The following is a 21,774-nucleotide window of genomic DNA, read 5'->3' on the forward strand; positions in this document are numbered from 1 at the left end:
AAGATGAAGTAAAAAGGATGCTTTTAGTCCAAAATAAAGCCAGGGTTACTTTATAGAGCGTAATCAGAGTGTATGCATTCCGACAATTACGACGGTCTAGTCTGTCCTTTCGGGAACACCATAGGAATAATCCTGCCCAAAATGCCCAAAGTCACACTCTATAAACGAGTTGGTTAAGTCAAGGTTGCCGAACGAAACCGCATTTCCATACCCCTGTGATACCCTCCCACACCTGCTGTTTGAATGTACATTTACATGCACAATGTGCATGTAGTTTTCGACCACACAAAACTGCCTACTCGTAAACTTTTGGTGTGCCTTTTATAGCCTTGAATGCTATGTAATGCTGTAGTCGTTGTGGACAGAATTTACAAGCTGGGTGTATGCATGGTTTATGTTTGGAACCATGATCCGTTCGTTCATCCCCATCACCGTGGCCTCTGCGTTGGGGTACAAGTGCTTCAACTTGCTCTTGGACTTTGACATTCTGTCCCCACCCAATAAGTACGCAGGCAAGGAACGCCACCGATGGCGGAACGCGGCAACGTCGCTGGTCAACGCGGTCATTGTTGCCGCACTCGTCATGTATTGGTGAGTCAGATCATAGAACTAGCTGGGAAGACGTGCGCTGGACGGATCGTATTTTGTAGCATGTACTTTTACACATCCGTAGCCTACAGCCTCCCATAAAGACCAGTTGTTGAGTCGTCAGGTTTTCAGTGGTCAGGTCAAATCATAGAGAGTGACCCAACACCACAATGTTGTATCGTGGTTTGTAGCTCAACGGCTGTGTATAATCGACCTGTGGAGTCGCGTACATGTGTGGCTAAATTAATCATGGTTCCTTTATCTCGGGCCACGCCCCACTGTCACTTGTCAAACTTGTGGACAATCTGTGGTGTTCACTGTTCAAGTTTTGGCGTGTATTTCTGTATTTTTGTCCCTGATTTTGAAGCGTGTTACGCCTAACTTTCTTCGTACGAACCATGGAGAATAAGGTGGGCATACTGACCATGTCATTGATGGTCGAATTTCTAGACCCTTGTTTCGCGCAGAAATTGGATCAAGCATCGTCTTGCATTCTACACGTGTTCAAAAAGCCATGTATACCTGTACGTGTACATCCAAGAAGTTGTGCATACTTATGCCCTTTCAGGATCAGCATTATTGTAGATTTTTTTCTATTTTGTTGTTTTTTTTAAACCGTAAGTACCAACTTACTCGAGGTAAAGCAATAACACAAGCACCTCGGAGTGGGTACTACAGCATTGCATTGATGATTGAGTTGTCTGTATATTCTATCTAGGGGGCATGATTTCCCTTGTCTCTTTCCAGTTTGTTCACCCAGCCGGAACTTTGGAGTGAACCCGTGACTCACTACGCTGTGTCGGTCGAAGTTACCTTCGCAGTAGTTTCGGGTACGGAACTTTATGCAATACAGAAACTGATAATGCAGTAGTATTATCAATTCGTTGAGCGTTTCAGATATTTTGATAATAGTGTGAAAAAATGACAATTTTTGGATGGGGTTGCAGGAAAAATGGCATTCCCTGTATTTCTCTTATGTGTTCTACTCTTTAAAATCATACTGCACTGGTAAAATTGTTATGTTCACATGTATTATTTTCTATGTGACCACCCCGACAATCGACACGATGCGCAGGGGATCAGTTTTCCCATGGGTGTGAATCCCGGGGAATACTCTTTGGGTTTTTTTTTAAGAGGAGACTGAGTCCCCCACATGCACACTGACAGTGAAGAAGTTTTCGGACTTCACGTAACCGACATGTATTTCAATAGTACCGGAAAAGGGTGAACCACAAAATGAAAGCCATAAATAATGCCATTCTGATGCAAGATTCTGCAGCAGTGTAATACATAGTTACGAATGTACATCTGTGTCATAAACATCGCCCCCTAGTGTCTTATAGTGTCAGCACCTCCTTGCTTTTCAAATTTCCATAGCCGGGCAAGTCACCCCCCCCCATAGTTCCCCACCCCCTATATCCGGCACAAATATTCGGTACTAAGTTTTCCCCTTTCTTACCTGTTTCTAGGGTATCTCATCTACGACACATACGATTTGCTGACTCACAATGGCTTCGGGAAAGTTTGGGCACTTTTTGTACACCATACCATTGTAAGTGTTACTTTTGTTTACATAACGTGCTGGGAAACTCGACCTGGATAAAGGCTTTAATCGTGGCTCTGAAGGATATTTGTCCAAAGGGAACCAAAGTCCGACATTTTGACAGGGGAAGCTTCCACGAGGGGAGAAGTCTCCTCTCAAGACCGGAAATGAAACCATTTCCCCTTAGGAAAGTACATGGTGTATCCCCAGATAGTTGTGTAATGGCAAAAGCACGCATCCCACCTGGAGCCACGTTTATTCACATTGCACTTCTAATGCATGGGGTATCCCCCCCCATAAATTCGTGTGACTTCGACAGGCACTTGAAGATGGAAGAGCGCTCAAACTTCAGAGTGGCACATTATTTTGTTGTCGGTTTTTCTTCTCTTCCAGCCCTTGCATCGTCATCATAAGAGTGATTGAAGGAATAAACTGTTTGTTATTACATTTTTGCGAATGTCATTTCAACAAGTTGTCATCGCAGGCCGTATCCACAGTGTCGGGACTGTCTGGCCACGAACCTTGTCTCTCCCTGGTTCAGCTCTATGCCACTGTTTCTCTTTTCCTGTAAAATTATGCAAGAAGTTTAATCCTTCAGTGCAAACGGGATGGATTTTCGCTTACACTGAAATGCCCTGCCGGCTGAGGTGTACTGATTTGAGGAGCGGTTGCAAACAAATGCAATGAAATATCTGAGTGTTTCGTGCACTTTTAAACCTAAATAACCTGGCTCTTTTGGGGGTTAAAAGCCTTTTCGCGCATCCATTATGCACGGAGACTGTTTTTTCTGGCATTAATTGTTTTTAATGACAAACATTCTTTAAATCTAGTGTGTGTGTATTTTGTGTGCTTCTCCCCGAAGATGACCTCCACTTTCTTCGTCATGAGTATCGAGCACAAAGCAATGGGCATCTTGACCCTGGGCCTGTTGAGTGAAATCAACGCCATCTTCCTTCACTCGCGCCAGCTCCTGCTGATGCATGGATTCTCCAAAGACACCCTCATCTACGGCGTCCACCGCCTCTTTAACCTGGCGACTTACATTCTCCTGCGCCTGGCCCCGCTGATCTACGCCACCTACTGCTCGTACTTCACTACCCAGCACTTACCTGCCTATCTGGCGGCCGTTTTACCGTTCATGACCACGGCCATTACCGTTATTAACTTCGTCCTCCTGTGGCGGTTAATTTGTAGTGACTTCTTGTCCAAGGATGGAAAACATCGACATGTCATGGACAACTAGCGCATTTCTAGCTCAAAACGTTGGCTTTGCTTGCGGTTTCAGACGCACGATTTCTTGGTGACTGATATGGCAGTTTCCTTGAACGAAGTGGCTATGCAGTCACGGAGGCGTTAATAATTCCACTTCCAAATTACAGTTGCGGCATCAATCCAGCGGGTCCATCGTGCCGGGTTCGAGGCCGCTCTGAACGACAGTTGTAAAAAATTTTTGCGCTTAGCATGCAGTGGTTACGCCATGCCATTTCTCGGTATTGAAAAATAAACAATTTCCATTGATGCCTCCCCCCATTCTCACGCTTGTACTAATTGAAGACTCACGTCACATGTGAATACGGGCGATTCAAAATAGTGCGCCTCCAAGAGTTTGAACACGTTGGCCAATCACAACGCGCAAAATTTGTCGACCATTTCCAAACGCGCATTTGGTCGACAGATTTCGCGCATTGTAATTGGCCATGCGTTGCAAACTCTTGGAGGCGCACGTTTGTGAAACCCCTGTATTACAAGTGTATATGTATTAGCTGCAGTTTGGATTAAAATAAAAAGGTTCTACAGTAAATACGGAAACGCATCGGTATAGTGTAACCTTTGGCAGACACTTACACGACACGAGTACCCCGGTTTTGAATGTTGGCATTATTTTCCTCACCTGAAGTGTCTCGAATTCAATCCAGTGCAACGAGTGTCTCGGATCCATAGCTGTACAGAAACAGAGCCGAGGACTCGATACGTCGCCGTGTTTGGTCGCACGTGTTTTGCTCGAAAGCAATATCTTTTCTCCTACTAACCATTTTTGGAGGAGAATCTGTAGGTGTCTTCAAGCTCAGTAGATAGTATGTAAAGGACCTTTAATATACGAAGAACATATTCCAAAACAACTTCAACCACTGAAGTATTGTAATGTTCCAAGAGCTGATTACTATTTTGCCGCTGCCTTTCTACGGGTATTTTAAACGTATGGGTTGAAAGTTGCACAGGAAATGAGTACGAGAATAATCTGGTCTAATAGCAGTCCCTGCATTATACTTGGACTGTGGGATGGGGGATGAGGGTGGTGTAACACGTGCTGACAACACGTAGGCCTAACACTAGGGGCGCTATTCATGCAATAGATGCACTTTTTCAGAACTTTTGCGTAGATCATAAATTTCAGAGTGAAATCGTACACATTCATGTTGGTAGGGCTAGTTTGAAAGTTTCGGAGGTCCTCCGTTTTTTTTTGTTTTTGGCATCCTTTTCACGAGAATAAAAACGTGGTTTTTTACTCTAACCTGTCCTCCTGGGATCGTTCGTATGAAAATAATGATGGTCGACCATCTTGATTTCAAGGTCCTCGTTTCCTTCTGAAGTTTTTGGTCCTGTTCTTCAGTTGCGTCAGTCGATACTTTGTGATGAATTGTCTGACTAAAATGTGCCCGCCTCTACGAAGGACAATAGAAAAACAGCAGCAGGCTTGATGTATGAGAAATCATTAATCATATCTGGCTTTCGGGAACTAAATGTAAGTCAGCATGTCGTGCAATTACTGCAAGAAATCCCCGCGATTATGGTAATGTCATTTTTTATATTGTCCACGTGAATTGATTAATTGGGCTGGTTTCCTATCAGTCAAGAGCACGGAAAATTACAGTTGACAACCAGTGAAAATAAAATACGGATGAAGGGATTTTCAACAAGCTGCGTTTGTAACCACTGACTTATCAAATCTAAAATCTCCATTCAGCACACGATGTACCGTTGCCATTTAAAATATTGAAAAAAAAATCCGTAGATGGTGCATTGCATTTATAATCGACAATTAGTTATCTGCATAAATTTGCCGGTCATTGACTATCATTAATAGGTATGAATAACCTGCAGTTTCGGCCATCATAAAAGGTTGTAGGCAAGATAGAAGACTCACTCTTCACCAGCCAACTCCAGTTATTCTGCACAGCTTCACCCAGTGTTTAGTCGGCCACTCCCACAAGTAAAATTGTATTGTTGCAGACAGCGCAGAAAAAGCACGTTTGTGCGTGAGTAGCAAAAGCCTTCAGTTTCCTTTGGTTGTTAATGAGCAAACGTGTACGTAATTATGCTTTTTTGGGGAGGGGGCAAAGCCTCGTTAGAAAAGATCAAAACGATGCTCAATTTTTGTTCAGACAAATTAGGTGCTAAATATCCGCATAGCTCTAAGAACACTTTTTCACTTGAAATCCGTGAATAACGTACGTAATACGTTGGTAATACAAGCAGGTTACACGTAGGGCAAAATGAATTCGGTTTCGGGATGGTCTGTAAGGAGTTCTTTCGTCACTCATGTTTCAGACTTGCAGAAACCGATTGGACATTTGCAAGCAAAGCAGTATGGAGGCTATTTCAACTTGGTATGTTGATATTTAATTTGTTCGGCTCGTTTGGTCTTTTTCTTCTTTAAAATAAACGGAATACAAAAACGCTTTACCTGTGCTAATTATGGCAACTGGATGTTGTACTTAAAGAGCACCTCTAAGGAAAACATGTTTTCTCTGATTTCATCTATTCAAATAATATTGAAGCATTGAAATCGAACGCAGTGTCATTTGTCATCGTGGATAAACCATCGTGCATGCCAAACAATGGCTACATGCATTGTTTGGCATGCCCAAGGGATTATCCACTACCAACCCAGGTCGAGGGTTCCCGTCGTTTTCTCTGAAATCTTCGCAATCTTCATTCTGAATTTGCATCTTGGCACGAACAGAAAAAGCCATTTCTAGCTTGTTATAGTTGAGCTCCGAAGACAAATGACACTGCATTCGATTTGAACGCTTCCATATATTTGAACAGGTAGAAAGCAGAGAAAACACGTTTTCCTTAGTTGTGCTCTTTGAGCTTCACCCTTTTATAAGGCATTGTGTAAACCGATCGTAAGTTAAGTATAACTCCACCACACTTTAAAAATTTATTCCGTTTGTTGCAGCTTGATGTTGGTTGGCCTGTTAAGTTTTAATGTCAGATTTTCTGCTGGAAGCGATGCCGAGTTAGGCACACTGAAGCAGATTGCAACAGGGCCGGAACACGTTTGGGCTGTGAACACCAATAACGAAATCTTCAGTCGACAAGTGATCAGCGCCACCAGCTATGGAGAGTGGATTAAGCAACCTTGGTCCAACAAGCAAGCCATTTCTGTCGGCCCTAACGGGCACATTTGGGCACTTGGTACCAACAATAATTTCGTGTATCGCAGAGAAGGAATAACTGATGACAAACCCGAGGGTAGTAACTGGAAATCGTTGGGGACCTTGCGGGCGGATAAAGTTGCCGCGGGGAAGTCTGGTCTCTGGGTGGTACAGTTCTTTTCGTCTGGGCAGAGGCTGTACCATCGAATAGGCTCGTATGGTGGTTCAGGTAATCACGGTAGGATCACTGCGTGGTCTCAGAAGAGTCTTCCCAAGATGGCGCTTATCATTAAGTTATGTGTAGGTCCGAGCAATGTGTGGCTTCTTGACAGATGGGGCAAAATCTTCAGGCTGCCCGTAATGGGTGACACCAACTTTGGGCTGTGGCAGCTGTACGACGACAGTCGTGAGAGTGTACGGAGTCCCCAGATGATCAAAGGGATTGCGGTTTCGCCAGCGGGGAACATGTGGGCGGTACTGTTTAACCAAGTGAGCCGGGGAGCTGGCGAAGATCCCGATGCCACGGGATCCAAATGGATCCTGGACAACGACCAGCTGAACTTGATAGATATTTCGGCGGGAAAGGTTGGTGTTTGGGGCACTGACGGCCGGCATGTTTACTATCGATCCGAAACCTACAGCGATGAATATGAAATAGCTGCGCTCACTGGTTCCTGGGATGTTGTAACTTAACCTTAGACATTTTAGTTAACTTTCACGAAATCCGGAGAGAGGTAGTTTAAGACCAGAAGCTAGAAATATTATGCAAGTCCAACCTTCAATTTTGTTCCTTATAATCAGCAGAGTCGCCAGCAAAATAAAAACGACGTCGAAGAGTCATTAGGCCAAATTCCAGAGACGTTAAACACCAACAAATTGCGCCAAAAACGCTTAGATATTTTTTTGAGCAGAGACCAGACCTTTGATTGCTGTGAGTGTGAAGGATTTTTTTAAAGGTTTATTTGGGAGACGTAAAGAGACAGAATAGTCTACAATCTTAGAAGCATCGATTTCAGTGGACATGTAGTTATTTTGAGTCATCGAATCGACTTCAAGCCCGGCTTTAGAATTGTGTTCCATGCGTCGGTGAAACAACAATTCCATCGTTAATTTTTTTTTATGTTCAGAAAAAAAAATGAATTCTAAACTTCAAATTTGAATTTAACTGATTTTAAACATAGCTAGGTATTTCAGTTTTGAAATACAAACATCATTCATCATGGTGAAGGAATTATTAAACGGAATATTTCACTTCTGCTTTTTAAAGTTTAATGTTCATGTTTTGGTTTGGATATGCGATTACTCACTGTTCCAATGACGAATGACAGAAGATGCCTGTAATAATTATATTCTGTGGTAACGGATGTGGATAATTGGTACAGCATTATAGTACGCGTATGTCGATTATTCGCTTTTGCTTAGCAATTCTTTCTAATAACTCCCAAGATCCATTTTACAGCCAGATGGTCAATTCAAGGTCAGTTCATACATCATGCAAATGAAGCAGCGAAGCAACTTTGACGGTCGGGTTTAGGGAACAGTAATTATTTGGCATTCAAAGAAACTCCTGCGATTTATTAGTTTGGGGTTGAAGGGTTTATATTTGAAGTTTTTTTTCAGTATAAGAAAAACATAAAATTGAAAGCTTTTTAATGTCACTTATGTTAAAGATTGCCAGGTACTGATGTTTTCAAATATCTCAACTTTATTATCGAGAATAAATATGGATGAGGGATTTTCAACAAAGTGCATTTGTGATCACTGACTTGTTAAATTTAAAATCTTTTGTTCTTATGTTCCCCGCGCGTTCGTGTTCGTGAATTTCAGAACTGAGTCTATGACTTGGTGACACCATTATTTTCAAGCGAACACTGTCTTGAGAAAAAACACCCCCTCATCGGTTGCAGAGAGGCATGCTGGTTCGTGAGTGTTCATTGTGTTGGTAGCGCAACGCCTGCATTCCATAGTCGTTTGTGAACCAGCGAAGTGCAGTTCCAGCCAAAGGAGCCTTCGTTGCTGGGAAAATTGCGCCCTCTCGTGGTCCAGCTTGCGGCTCATAATGGTACATGTCCAGCTTAGGATGGAATAGGTATACAGTTACATAAACAAATTGCTCTGTATTTTTATAACAGTCTGTCTTCATTGTTATTAATTTTCCCCTACGATGATTTTTTTTGTAAACTTTAACAATAGATTTCATAGTCAAGAGGAAATTTAAGCACTGACATGCTCTGTATCTGTAGGAAAAAAAACAGGCAGTTTTCCCATATGTAACATGTTTTTAATTTTTTTTTAGGTTTTGGCGTGTGTACTGATCAGTTGCTTTAACTCCTCAGATTTTAATGGAATGTTCTTTCCCCCAATTTGTTTAGAGCTGAATTAGAGGTGGGAGTCCACTAGGAAGTTTTTTTCCCTCTCCTGACTGGTTGATTAAATGTTCACTCCAAACCATTATTGAAGGTGAACCTGTGTCTGTGCCTTTTTCCTTAGTAAATTAGGTTAGCCAGGTTCTGGCAAAAAGCTGCTTCTTTTATTATTTAAAAATTAGCTTGAGCTTATTGGAGTGACGTGTGAAATGGAAGTGATGTGGAAAGTAGCATAGCTAGGCTGAGAGTCAGAATGCCAGATGATTCTGGTATGTCAGCGCGACATTTGGGTTGCTCCCATAAAGCGTTTTCTCGTTGGACACGAGACACAATTTAGAGGCACTTTTGCCCAGTAGGCACAAATTCAGGTACCTCATGCCAGAAATAATCTACCACGCTTAGAACAGAATCGAGAAAAAACAGATTTTATTGTGAAGGTCAGCAATGGAGCAGAACCCAACCACCTTAAGTACTTCTCACTGAAGAAACTCCCAAGTGTAAATACCTTATTTATTTAGGCAGATTATTCTACAACGTTCATTGATGTTGTGATAAGATGAAGTTCCTTTCCTTCACTGAAAATATCAATAGAATTTATAGATGCAATTTGATCTGATTTTACAGTCATATTTGTCAAGGGTGAAGGATTCAGCATGTAATTTAATTTAAAAGCTAGTATGATCATTTTGAAGTTTGAATTATAGCCAGGAACTTACCTTTTATTTCCAAATTAGAAATGTAGCACTTATACGGTTTGGTCATTTCTTTATATTTAGATGGTGAGTGGTCACTTTTGATGTCAACCACACTACCCGTGCTACCTGGTGTCACAAACCGATCTGGATGACAGAAACCCTACCAATACCCGAGTGCAGTGCTGAGAATTGAGCAGAGAGTTGACATATCGTGGGAGCTGGAAGTTCACTTAATTATAAGGGATGTATACACTGAAAACTGCATATTTTCTCAATGAGAAAGAATAAAACCTTTTGTGCATTTTTATGACAACGAACTCTAATCTTCTATGTGATTGTAAAGAGCCTGAAATGACTTGTAAAAGGTCAAAGTGATTTTGTATTTCACTGATTGAATTTGAATTTGATTTTTGTTAGTAACAAAATACATTGAATGGGATAGCTGACAATCAGGAAACAAAGAGGCAATTTAATAGATGATTGTAAACTTCATTTCTTTGCCCACAACCTGATAAAATCCTTGATCAAATCTTGTTCTTTTTTTTGCCTATGTATAAAGTTTTGTAAATAAAACAGTTGTAAACCAGAACACTTTAAAACTGAGACAGTTTCCGCCTTATCCTTTTGGCAGTCACAGTCGTACACCACAAAGTTAACATGTTGAATTTAAAACCACGCTTTTTGTTGTATCATGCATGCTTTACTGTCAATAGGCCTTCCATAACATATTTTAAAACCCTTTTCAAAAAGCACACACATTTTGTTAAAGCGAAAGCACTTTGCCCCAACTGTCTTCACAGTCGTTTACCAATAAGTCTCATTTGGAGACATTTATCAGAAGGAAAGACAGCACTGCAGGAAACGGGATGCTACGAAAGTGGTCTTCTTAATGTGCGAAAAAAGTTCGTTTCACACTGTTAAATACTACTGACACCACTGCGTGAACATGAACATAATACTAAACTACTGTTAGATCTCCAGCGATGAAGGGAAACTCGGACAAACGAGGGTAATTTGCCATCTGTCTGCCAGGTTCAGCTGTTTATCTCAAGAAATTAAACCAGATTCCACAGCTAATAGTGCTAATTTGTGAATTTTTCAAACGAACCAGGATTTGTTCAGCTGTCATTGGTACTGAATCTTGCAGGAGAGTTGGCATGACAACCAACTCGTGCCATATATGCCAAACTTCATTCTGATTGGAAGATATCCATTACGTCACGGCAGACACTTCATTGCAATTGGTGGAACACAATTATCTGGTGAAAAATCATGTTGAAGCGGTACGGTAGCGAAATGCTACTAGAGCTGTTTCCGTGGCAAGGGTCTTTGGTGCTGCTATGTAATGATGCAATATAATGAGCAACGATGCCCTGCACCGGCTCGTTGCTCAGAGCGACTCGTACCGACTGCGCGTCGATCTCGAGGACTTCGAGGGCAACTCGAGGTATGCCGTGTATAGCACGTTTCATGTAGCTGGTGGGGGCGACCAGTACCGGATGGGAGGCTGTTCAGGAACGGCCGGTAAGTCAGCAGGTCGTTTCAGTTTGCTTCCTGAAATTATCCAGGAAGCAAATGAAGATTTTGATGAGGCAACTATTTACTTCGCGCCATCACCTTCTCCTTTCACACTAATGGACGTCAATCCTCGGGAAGGATGGAGGTATATATATATCCCAACACTTTTTGACGGGGGGTGGGCTATTGAATCCACGCCTTCTAACTTTTCATGGTGAGAAAAAATTTAGGTGGATTGTGAAGAATATTTCTGGGACCTCCCAACAACTAACATGTCTTTAATAGAATTCAAACAGGAAAACCAAGTTTTAAAAGCCTCAAATACGCTGGTTTGATGTGAGGTTCTGCACGAGTGTAATGCAATACAGGTGTATATATCATGGACCTCGCTTCCAGTGTCACATGGTTTCAGCAACCCCCCCCCCACCCTCCCGCTTTCAACTTTCCATGGCCGGGCAAGTTACTCTCCCCACCCACATCCCTCCAGCTCTCGGCACAAACTTACGCCACTGAATATGATAAAACGATTGACAAGGCCGCTTTTAGAGGAGGCCAGATTTAAGATTTTTTTTTCATGTGTTAATTTAATTCGACAATAATCTTTCTCGCAGGAGATTCACTTGGATACCACAGCAATAACCGCTTCACGACCAAAGACCAGGACAACGACAACTCGAGTTCCAACTGTGCCGAGTTGGCTACAGGCGCCTGGTGGTACAATTCCTGCTCGGTTTCCAACCTGAATGGTAAATATCTGAAGGGTGCTGATGACGGAGATGGGATCGAATGGCATGACTTCAAGGGCTATAACTACTCACTCAAGCGTTCAGAGATGAAGTTTAGCATGACAGGCTAAAAAGGAACCCCACTTTAATGTGTTTATATCGTGCTTATGCGTCCAGGAAGGAAAACGAGAATTGTTTAGGCTTTAGCTAAGAGTTGTTGACAGCCAATATTTATGCAGACTGAATAGATGGCGCATTAACTAATCGTTGATTATCATCCATTTCTCATCGTCACTGCTTGTTTGGTTGTTTTCTTATTGTTTGGACGTCTGGTAAGTTTGCCGGTCGCTCATTGGTTGCCTAGTAGCTTGTTGCTAGGTTGACTGTCGTTGTCGTGTAACTCATAATCGTGCTCCTCGTCTTAGAGGAAGAATTTTGGTGAGATTTGCCACCCTTTTGAATTTCACTTTAATTTTAACCTTACTTTGTGTAGGAAATGCTCAAAAGAAATTGTCACTGTGTTTTTTTCATAGTTTCTCTTTATTGAGCTTTAATTATGTAAGGTTTCAGAACACTTGTGCTATCACAGACAATCCCAGAAAAAGAAAACTAATACCAATTTCAAAGCCAAAATAATTTACCAATGTTATTTTTTGCTCATTATTTACAAGGCACTACAAGTTGTTAAAAACGTACATTTCACGGATAGCAAAAGCGAATTTATGATACGCATGTGTCATGGATGAGAAATACGTATGGATGCTGAAAACGTGCAACTGTTACGTTGTCCTTTTTGCTACACCGCACGTGACCTTTCCTCGTAATTCATTGAATTTCACTAAAATTGAATAAAGTTGTGATTAAGTTGCTTTTGAGGTCTTTATTGAATTCTGTTTCAAGATAACGTCTCGTATTTTAAAGTTGTTTCACAAGCTTGTGAGGGCTAGGGAATGGGCGTAAATCCCACGTTTTGACCGGGGGGTGGGCGTAGTGAATAATGAATACTTTGGCAAGTTATTGTACCTTGGTAAATATATATCACGCAATTAATAAGGCTTAATAATTATACAACAAATAAGGGGCGGTGATCACATCGGTGAAGTTTGGTCCAATCCCGGTCGGTTTCTTATCGATAAAGTAAGCTGATATGTTTGGCGTCGCAGGGGATGTTTGCCCCTCAGAAAAGAAATTAGAAATAAAAAGGAGAAAAAAGTGAAAGAAAAATAAACAAAAGATATGACAGGGAAAGTCAACCGTAAATTCGCTTAACAAATCCTCATAATCTAGCCCCTTCCATTTTTAATGGTTGATTAGTTCTTTACACCCCGCTGGATGTTTTCCTCCTGGGAAAAGGTGCTTTTCCCCAGGGAAAACTCACGGCGACGCCTATGGCTCCCATTTTATGTGGCGATCAATTTACGGCCACGTCAATTGTCAGCACATCTCAGCTCTGCGTAATTCCAATGGAGCAAAGACCTAGACCAGGCTGCATACAACATTCAGATTCAGCCTTTACAAAACAGAAAGATCCGTGGTTTTAGGAATGTAATTCGCCCAAAGTTACCCTCGCCCACCGAATCACGGTTATTCTTACAGAGTTTTGGGGGGGCTCAGGTACATGGAAGTCAGCAACACTAAACCTCTGTGTCTCAGCTCTGAGCTGGACTGTGAGCTTGCGTATAATGCATGTATGTAACTCCGAAATATTTGGCCAAAATGAGCCCCTTTAGATGAACTATTTTGCAGTGAAGTGGAGGGAAGTGTTGTGACGGGGCTGCTGGATTACTGTTTGAGATGATCAGCTTTGCAGGGAGATTTCATCAAGAATGACTTGCCAAAACTTGAAAAGAAATTTACAAAAACCAAACTTTAATTTTATGCGCGCGTTGATCGTGCTCAAATATTTCGCCCATGCATTTTATATGTAGGTCTGTATGAAATTCGTAATGTGTCGACTTTATATTCGAAACGTTTAACCCTGAAATAGCCCGGTGTGTGCTGCGCGTGCGATGCGGCGAATGACGAACACCCTGACCAAGGCTACTCTCAGCCAGGGGACAGATTCACCTCCCCCCCATAGACACACACATTTTGTGATGAGCAAAAAAATTAAAGCGGATTGTGAAGAGGTTTCAGGATTTCCCAACGAATATCACTAAAACGGGGAAGCAATTTTGAAAATACCAACTTTGTAATGATAAAAGGGGTCTTTACATGCATATCACATTTTAATAGAAAATCAAGAGAGGCACAGCCGAGTTCTCGGGGGGATGATTTAATAGCCCATCCACCTCTTAACAAGGGTGTGAGGGGGTATATACCCCGATTCCCAGGGATTTACGCCCATGTGTTTTGTTATATACAGTCATTTGAAGTTCAAGGCTGCACGCGTGCCGGCCTGCATGCTTTGAACACCGCTGTGGAAAAATACACATTTTTGGCTGGCCTGTCTCGCTCGCATATATGGCTGTTGCATATAAACGGTACATTCGATTTTCACAAAATTAGTGTTGAAATGACCGGAAAGAGTTACTCGAAGGTACCCTATCGGCTCGGCTCCTGAAAAAAATGCACTACGGCGATATCGGAAAAAATTCGAGGGGTTAGATTGTGTCCTAAACATTTTAGGGTAAAGAAAATTTTAATACGTGGATGCGAAAACGTTATGTATCAGTTATCCATTATAGCGTGCTGATCACCTTTTGTTAAGAAATCGCTGTAAAGCAACCGCCACAACAAAAACCAGTTGAGGACGAAAATAATCGTGACCATAAGTGGGAAGCCTACGACCAAGGAGGCGGGCAAGTGACTGCTGGTCCATGCTATGTACGACACGTACCCGATAGGAACCAGCCGCAGGACCACAAAAGTTACCAGATTGAAGACCTTGTGGATACCGTAGACCAAGGAGTCTTTCGGGAAACCATGCATTAGCAGGAGAAGACGGGAGTGGAGGAAGATGGCGTTGAATTCGGACAGTAGTGAAATCATGCCTGCACCCAATGCGCCTCGTTCCTTATTCATAATCATGAACACACAACTCATCTAGAACAGAAACAAAGAACCACTTGTTTATTTTAAAAGGACAGAATATACACTGCAAAATCTGTGGTGTTAATTTAACGCCCAAGGCGTTAAATTAACACCGATCATTTGATTTTTTTAAAACTAGAAATACAGAAAAATAGAGGAAATACAAGGTATCTTTAAGATTATATATTTGACAATATTTGTTACACGCACAGTTCAGTTAACACCCCAGGCTTTGCAATTAAAAACACATTGCAGATAGTGTTACTTACACACACGTGATGTATAACAACAGACCAGACTTTGAAAAAGTGGTTGTTGGTTATCATATCGTAGGCATCGTAAATTGTGTACCCTGTGAAATTTTGTGGGAAAAGTATAGAAAGAGGAATAAAAAGTAGTTTGTTAAAATAAAGCCTTCCTGGAGCAGACTCCACACTTTATACATATGTATATAAAAGTGGGGGAAAAACAAAGAAATTTTAAGAAATAATTAAAACAGTATTAAAACTAAGAAAATGATAAACAACTGTTTGTAAATTTGAAGTTCCTGTAGTGAATTCTTACCAGATGTGGAAAAACGTCTGTATAGTGTAGAAAAAAGTTCAAAATTGCGAAATTACTTGCGCTTAAAATGAGTCGCACTTTGAAACCGTTCTAAAAAATCACTTTTGATTTATTTAATTCCTTCTGGCACTGAATGAAACCGGCTAGAGATTTCTTTCTTTTCCTCAAAGGTCACAAAAGCTGCTACTGAACCTTGACAACCTAGAGACTTCTTTTAAAAAAATGAAGATGGCACTTCTGAAATGGGGAAGAAACATACACTCCACCTTCTTTGAAGTCAGTGATGGCTGTACCGGACGAAAAACTAATATCGTTTAGGGGAATTGCCTACAACAGTGGTTAATAACATCGCTTCGAAAAAGATGCCGAAATATTCTCTATACCAGCGTTATTTAGAAACATCTGTTTCCACCTTCCTGCAATATTTAATAGGCGTCCATGTATGCAAAGTATGGTCGTTGATTTTTTTTCATTTCAAAGGCGTACACTTGTTCAGTTCTATCAACGTTGACCATTATTAATTTTGCTAAACGTTCCACTCGATTGCCCGTTGTACATTTTCTGCGCTGAGTTTGAATGTCAATGCTGCGATGCGTTTGATTCCGTGATGGGTCGTGGTGTTTTCCAACAGTCTAGCACACCCAATTTCAAAATACATACATGATAAATACCAGTTACTGTCTTAAGCCCATGGTTTTTTGTTTTTGTTTTTATTTTAATAATTTGTTGATTCTAGTCCGTGCTGCGTTTGTTTAAACGATACGGTTTGAATTTTTTAGCAAGGCGTATGCTGTTATTTTGCACTCAGCACAACTTGGGTACGAAAGTTCAAGGAGATGCAAGGTGAAAGATTTAACTAACTCTTACCAGAAACAATAGCCAAGCAAACGTCCGCTGATGAGGAGTAGAAGGTTTCAGGATAACGCCACAGGTCTGGAGTGCTGGACAAACTGTACCGAAAAATGGCGAAATTACAAATCACATTGGGAGTTTTTCTTGAATATTCCTCTGGCTACCCAAACCAACGCACCAATCACGCGACACGTGAAAGTTTCTACACTTTCCTCTCCCCACATTTATGTGCAAAATATCGTAGGATTTCCTCAGCACACAGGACTTTTTCTTGAGGATTTGTAAAAGTTTATGAACATGACCACACAGAAGTAATGCCACCGTGGCTGTGGATGGTTGTCAAAGATGACGGCTTCTGAATTACTGTTTTTGACTGTGGCTTTGCCGTTGAGGCCCCCCCCCGGAATTACTCCGATCTTATTGTGACCTTTTTCTGCGGGTTTTTATATTTGCAGGGGCTGGATGGCAATCACTGATCAATTTAAATGCCATTAGAAGGGATTGTGGGTCTATAATACACAATAATGACTGCTGCCAGCAGCCGAACACTGGGGATCCTGCATACCCTAAAATAGGGAGCGGTGCAGCCCATGACATTTTCTGCGTTTGAGCAGCAATTCCATACGGCTGCTCTGCCATCAATGTTGATGGTTCCATTAAAAATGATATGCATTATGCATAACCAATAAGCACCGTCTGCTATTCAATACATATTCATTTTCTGCTTGAATTGAAAACTGAATCGAAATGCAAGGGTATGGAAAAACTTCTAGGTTACTGAACAGCGAGAGTTCAAACAAAAAAGGAAAACGTGAATAAGTTTAATATTATATATAACAGGTTTTGCCCTTACCCAACGTATATTAATAAGCACTGTATGCTCAGTGCTTGTCCGAGAGCTTGCGAAAAAAACCTCACAAGCTTACTCGGGTGGGACTCGAACCCACGATCTCCCGCTTACTAGTCTTAACCACTCGACCACCGAGCTTGCCGGGGTCGGCTGGCCGGTCCGAGTCAAATGAAGCAGCGGGTACCGCGAACTATTTTCAAGATGTATTTTTTGCGTTGGGGAGATGTTAATTATATAATTAACATCTCCCCAACGCAAAAAATACATCTTGAAAGTTTAATATTGCAGGAAAATGACCTTAATAAGCTCATGCAAAAACTGAAAGCCAATCATGAATAAATTTTAATTCATGTGTCGACAACGTGGCTGATTCTGATATGGACGCATGCTTGGAGTGGGGAGCACGGACGTGTATAATAAAATCTGTACTCGCAATGCCCTTAATCAGCTTATAGAGTCATTGAATCCACTCGCAGCCATTTTACCGAGCCGAATACAAAGCTTTCCTGGTAATGCCCGCCTTTGTTCTTCCTGACGTCAATAGTAGGGAGCCAACCCACGCCTTTGTATTCGGCTCGGTAAAATGGCCGCTGGTTGGCTTCTTTTTCATACAAAGGCGTTGCAAGTCCAGGTTTTTTTATATACGTCCGTGGTGGGGAGGCCTAACGCGAAGGCTGGACCGCGTGGTTTCTGCGTGCACACCGGTGTTTCAACGTCCCAACTCTCACCCTGGACATAATAGAGTACCGATTTCACAGCGCTGGAACATACGTGCTGCACCCTCGCGTGTCTTATCGATGATCGACTTCACCAAGCTTTAAATTAAGCCAGTTTGGAGCTCCCCAAAAATCGAAAAGGCAAGGGTGACGCCAAAACTCAAAACACAAAACCATCGTCGCCTCAAAAACATTTCTTGCACCTGCGTGGTCTTTGATGTGGATGGTTGTTTTGTATCACTCTGTGATATATTCAGAGACCCTCAAAATTTTCCAAGCCACCTGAATTTTTTGTAAGCCCCCAAATTGAGGTAGAGTGTTTACCTAGCTTACTGTGTATACTTGGGCCCTGGCAGAAGAGCGCCACCACCCTACAATTATGAGTGCTTGGAACATTGACACACTTGCCCACTCACTGCGTTCTCTCTAAATTTCTAGCGGAATGAAACACGACATAGGTGGACAGATCTCTAATCGCGATGACCATTCAATTGTACAATCGTTTGGCAGGCTTGACAGGGCTTTGCAAATAGGCATCATCCAGAATATTATAAAATCTGATCTAGCTAAAATTTGGTATAACTAAAGACAATCATCGGCGGTAAAATGTCATGCCGACGATGGCACTGTGGTATTTAGCTTTTACATCAGTTGACGTGTTAATGACCAACAGTTCCCGTACGTTTCAGAGGGAAATTATTAACTGTGCATGTCTCGTTTTGGGGGTCATTTGCGTGCGTAATGAGGGCAGTGGGAACTTGTGCCAGGCAACAGCTGCTTCATTTCATGAAATTTACGTCTTATTTTCACTTTTTGGAAATAAAAATTCCTGCCCAAAATATTTTCATGGTAAGATGAGGCCTTTTTCTAACGTGCTTTGTGAAAATAAAATGGAGAAATAGTATCAAAGTGGTCCAAACTAGTAATTTTTGTGAAAACCTCTTTTCGTAAGCCGTAGTTTGTTCACGTTTTGATGCGATTTTTGAAGGCTTGAAACAAAGAATTCGCAGTTTTCCTGAAGTTTTCCAAAGTGGGCTGTGGTGGAGAAAGGTGTGAAGGTTTTAGATTTGCTGATGGTTTTGCGCTAGATTTTTTTCCTTTCCCGACCGGACACGTTTGCATATCGACCTGACTCAGTACGGCCTTACGAGCGTAAGAATTCATTGACTCAGGAACGAAAGACGAACACAAAAGTACAGTAAGTTAACATAACATTTATTATTATAACCGAGGTCTATCTGTCATTATAAAATTGTCAGGAAAATATTGAAATTCACGGTATATATCCCCAGTTTTACATGAACCACATGAACATGTACATCGGCTCTGTCGAAAATTCCCATGTACCTGTATATGCACATGTACGCCGCGGTACGCGTGTAACAGGCCGCAGTACAGTGCCGTGCACGGTACGCGGTATACGTGGCCAGGTGGCTGGATCGGTTTTGTGCATGTAAAACACATATCGCGCTGCGCACAAGTATCAAATATAACCCACGAAAGTCGAACAAAAAAATCTAGCTAAACAGAACTGATTGTTTTGTGTAGTTGCCATTATGGCTTGTCGAACGCAGTGTCTCACTGTACTGGGAAAACTTCTAAAACTGAGAAATTTAGTGGAAAAAAGACCCAGTGACCCAGATCAGTTCATCGTAGCAACCACTTTGAGGCTAAATTTCATATTTAAGTAGCATTTCTTTTCACGACTCTGTAGTGTTTTACTCGGCTTTTGCCTTGTAGAGCACATACAAAGAGTTTCAATGTGATCGTTTGTTAACTTTGTGCAAACGAAGTCTTCAAAACGAGAAAGTTCAACAGAGGATTGGTAAGTTGCTAAGGACATTTCCTTATGGTTCATGAGGGTCCGGTCAAGTAACCGCCGCGCACGGTCGAAGTCGTTAATTTCCACACGTAGAATTGGGGTGAAACATACGTGAGTTCTGTATTTGCAGACGAAAATCTATTGTCTTGCTTGTTCACAACAACTGTGTGCATTTTTGCGTTTTTAATCATTCCACTTTCTCTCAAAATAAACGTCCTCCGATTCAAACCAAAACAAAACACACATGGAATTGTTAGCCATCATTGTTCCCATACGATAAAACAAAGAAAGAGACGCAATACAGAGTAGTTGTCCATCGGGCGACTCGACTCACCAATACACGGCAAATGCCGAAGCCATGGTGGCGTGGACCAACGACGTGACAGCGTTCCTCCACCGGTGCCGTTCCCTGCCGGCGTACTTACCCTGCGGCCGCGGTAGGCAGCCCCAGTCCAGGGAGGAGTTGAAGAGCTGGAATCCCAGGGCAGAGCAGGCAGCAATGCGAAGGAAGTGAGGAATCATGGTGCTGGTTAAACACCGAACAACGGTTTGATAAGAGTGTTTCGGTAGTAATAAATTTATGTACTGAGATGAGAACCAGGCATATGGACGTTGGCCATGCATGAATGACGCTGGGGGGGGGCCTGGACGCAATTGTTTTTTACATAAAACCCTGGAACTGCAGACTTGAATAAAGGCTATAATAGTGGCTTTGGGGGCTTTCTTTTTAGGGAAGTGAAGTTCGGCAGAAGAAGCTTCCACAAGGCGAGATTAGTCTCTTCCTAAGACTAGCAAAGTGAAGCAATTTTTACGAGCGTTTTGATTTTTGTTGACATTGACGACAGTGTGTTGCATGTGCAGGTACTCTGTGTCTACTTAGAGTTATATAAAGCTATCCTTTCCATAACCAATGTCGTGCAAAAGTGGAAATCAGTAGGCCTCATACAGAAATCTAATGGTAAACTGCGCAAAATACAGACACACATTTCGCCATTTTGTGTAAAATAACATGTTGCATGGAATTTCAGCGAAGATCTGATTCCACTTGGGTGTTGGCTTTTTCTTTTCCTCAAGACAATAAACGACCTTTATCTAACTTTTTGCCGAACTGAGATATCAACCTCTCAAGGCAATAAAAATAATGAACAGGAGGGCGCCATTTCTCACGTGTCTGGTACTTTTGGCAGTATAATACACATTTTTACAATCCTCTTACAAAAGACAGTAATGTAAAAATCATAAGCCTTTCTACGTTCATTTCTGAGGTGCAGATATGTCCAGTCTTTTTCATTCCCTTGGCCGTTGTCTCTGCTGCCGGCTACCAGGGTTTCAACTCGACGCTGGACCTGGGCTTCGTGCCGTTCCTACCGGGGAAGTACGCCAGCACGGACCGCCACTGGTGGAGGAACGCAACCACGTCGCGTTTCAATGCCGTCGTCATGTCGGCTTTAGTTCTCTATTGGTGCGTACAATCTGTAGTGCGATCAGCATATTTCAAAGTTTCCCTACTTCCCTGAAAATAAGGGACTTTGAGTCGAATGGGATGTTTAGGTTGTCGTAAATGATTACTGACTTCTTTTGAACATTTAAAAGCGGCTAGATGTATCATTAATTGACTATTATAATTTGGTCGTCATGTTCATTTCATTGTGGAGTAAAACGTCACTCAGTACGGGTGCTTTGGTTGTCAGAACTCCCGCTCTCTACGCTTCCGCTGCTGCAGGACCGACAAGTTTCAAGGTTGCCTTTATGTCAAGAAATTATCCTTTGAATCATGATAGGCATCCTGTCCGGATGCTGATGGGAAGGTTATTGGTTAAATACCTTCAGATATAGACCTTCGGAGTGAGTGAATGAAGTATCAATCAGCTATATTCATGAACGTTGCCTGAACGTTACGTATGCGTGTCGTGCACCAACTTGTGTACTTACAGTTATTTATTGCAGTAAGTGCATGTCTGGGAGTGAGGACACGCTGAATTTCTGGTACGCAAATTTGGAATGAGTTGTGGGGACATTTTCTTATCGTATCATATCGAATGTATGTCCCCACAACTACGGTGGTCTTTTCATTCTGAAACTGGTATAGTTATTTAATTATACCACTGGTTTAATTATAT

At 41.9% G+C, this 21,774-nt stretch overlaps 3 protein-coding genes across 5 annotated transcripts; 2 read left to right on the forward strand and 1 right to left on the reverse strand.

Annotated features, from left to right (window-relative positions):
• Positions 1-148: 148 nt before the first annotated feature.
• On the forward strand, positions 149-8,401 carry LOC147798092 (TLC domain-containing protein 2-like). Of its 3 annotated transcripts, XR_015426553.1 has the most exons (6): positions 149-591; positions 1,336-1,418; positions 2,058-2,140; positions 2,994-5,388; positions 5,681-5,739; positions 6,315-8,401. XR_015426553.1 is itself a non-coding variant. In XM_087141679.1 (4 exons), the coding sequence occupies exons 1-4, from the start codon at positions 395-397 to the stop codon at positions 3,372-3,374; spliced, it is 744 nt and encodes a 247-aa protein (XP_086997805.1). In that variant the 5' UTR covers positions 149-394; the 3' UTR covers positions 3,375-5,660. The 3 variants fall into 3 exon arrangements, 2 of the variants coding, with proteins under 2 accessions (XP_086997805.1, XP_086997803.1); XM_087141679.1 differs by lacking the exons at positions 5,681-5,739; positions 6,315-8,401 and having other exon boundaries at positions 2,994-5,660; XM_087141677.1 differs by lacking the exons at positions 149-591; positions 1,336-1,418; positions 2,058-2,140 and having other exon boundaries at positions 3,370-5,388.
• A 2,531-nt stretch (positions 8,402-10,932) lies between these two features.
• On the forward strand, positions 10,933-11,948 carry LOC110986301 (ficolin-2-like). Its single transcript, XM_022248066.2, has 2 exons — positions 10,933-11,098; positions 11,704-11,948. The coding sequence occupies exons 1-2, from the start codon at positions 10,933-10,935 to the stop codon at positions 11,946-11,948; spliced, it is 411 nt and encodes a 136-aa protein (XP_022103758.2).
• Positions 11,949-13,599: 1,651 nt separating this feature from the next.
• Positions 13,600-20,207, reverse strand: LOC147798093 (TLC domain-containing protein 2-like). Its single transcript, XM_087141149.1, has 5 exons — positions 19,989-20,207; positions 16,282-16,364; positions 15,120-15,202; positions 14,657-14,862; positions 13,600-13,657 (listed from the first exon to the last, which is right to left on the reverse strand). The coding sequence occupies exons 1-5, from the start codon at positions 20,174-20,176 to the stop codon at positions 13,600-13,602; spliced, it is 618 nt and encodes a 205-aa protein (XP_086997275.1). The 5' UTR covers positions 20,177-20,207.
• Positions 20,208-21,774: the final 1,567 nt, after the last annotated feature.

This window comes from Acanthaster planci, linkage group LG09 (assembly GCF_054643075.1).
Source record: "Acanthaster planci isolate LZ-2023a linkage group LG09, COTS_SCS, whole genome shotgun sequence".
Taxonomy (NCBI): Eukaryota; Metazoa; Echinodermata; class Asteroidea; order Valvatida; family Acanthasteridae; genus Acanthaster; species Acanthaster planci.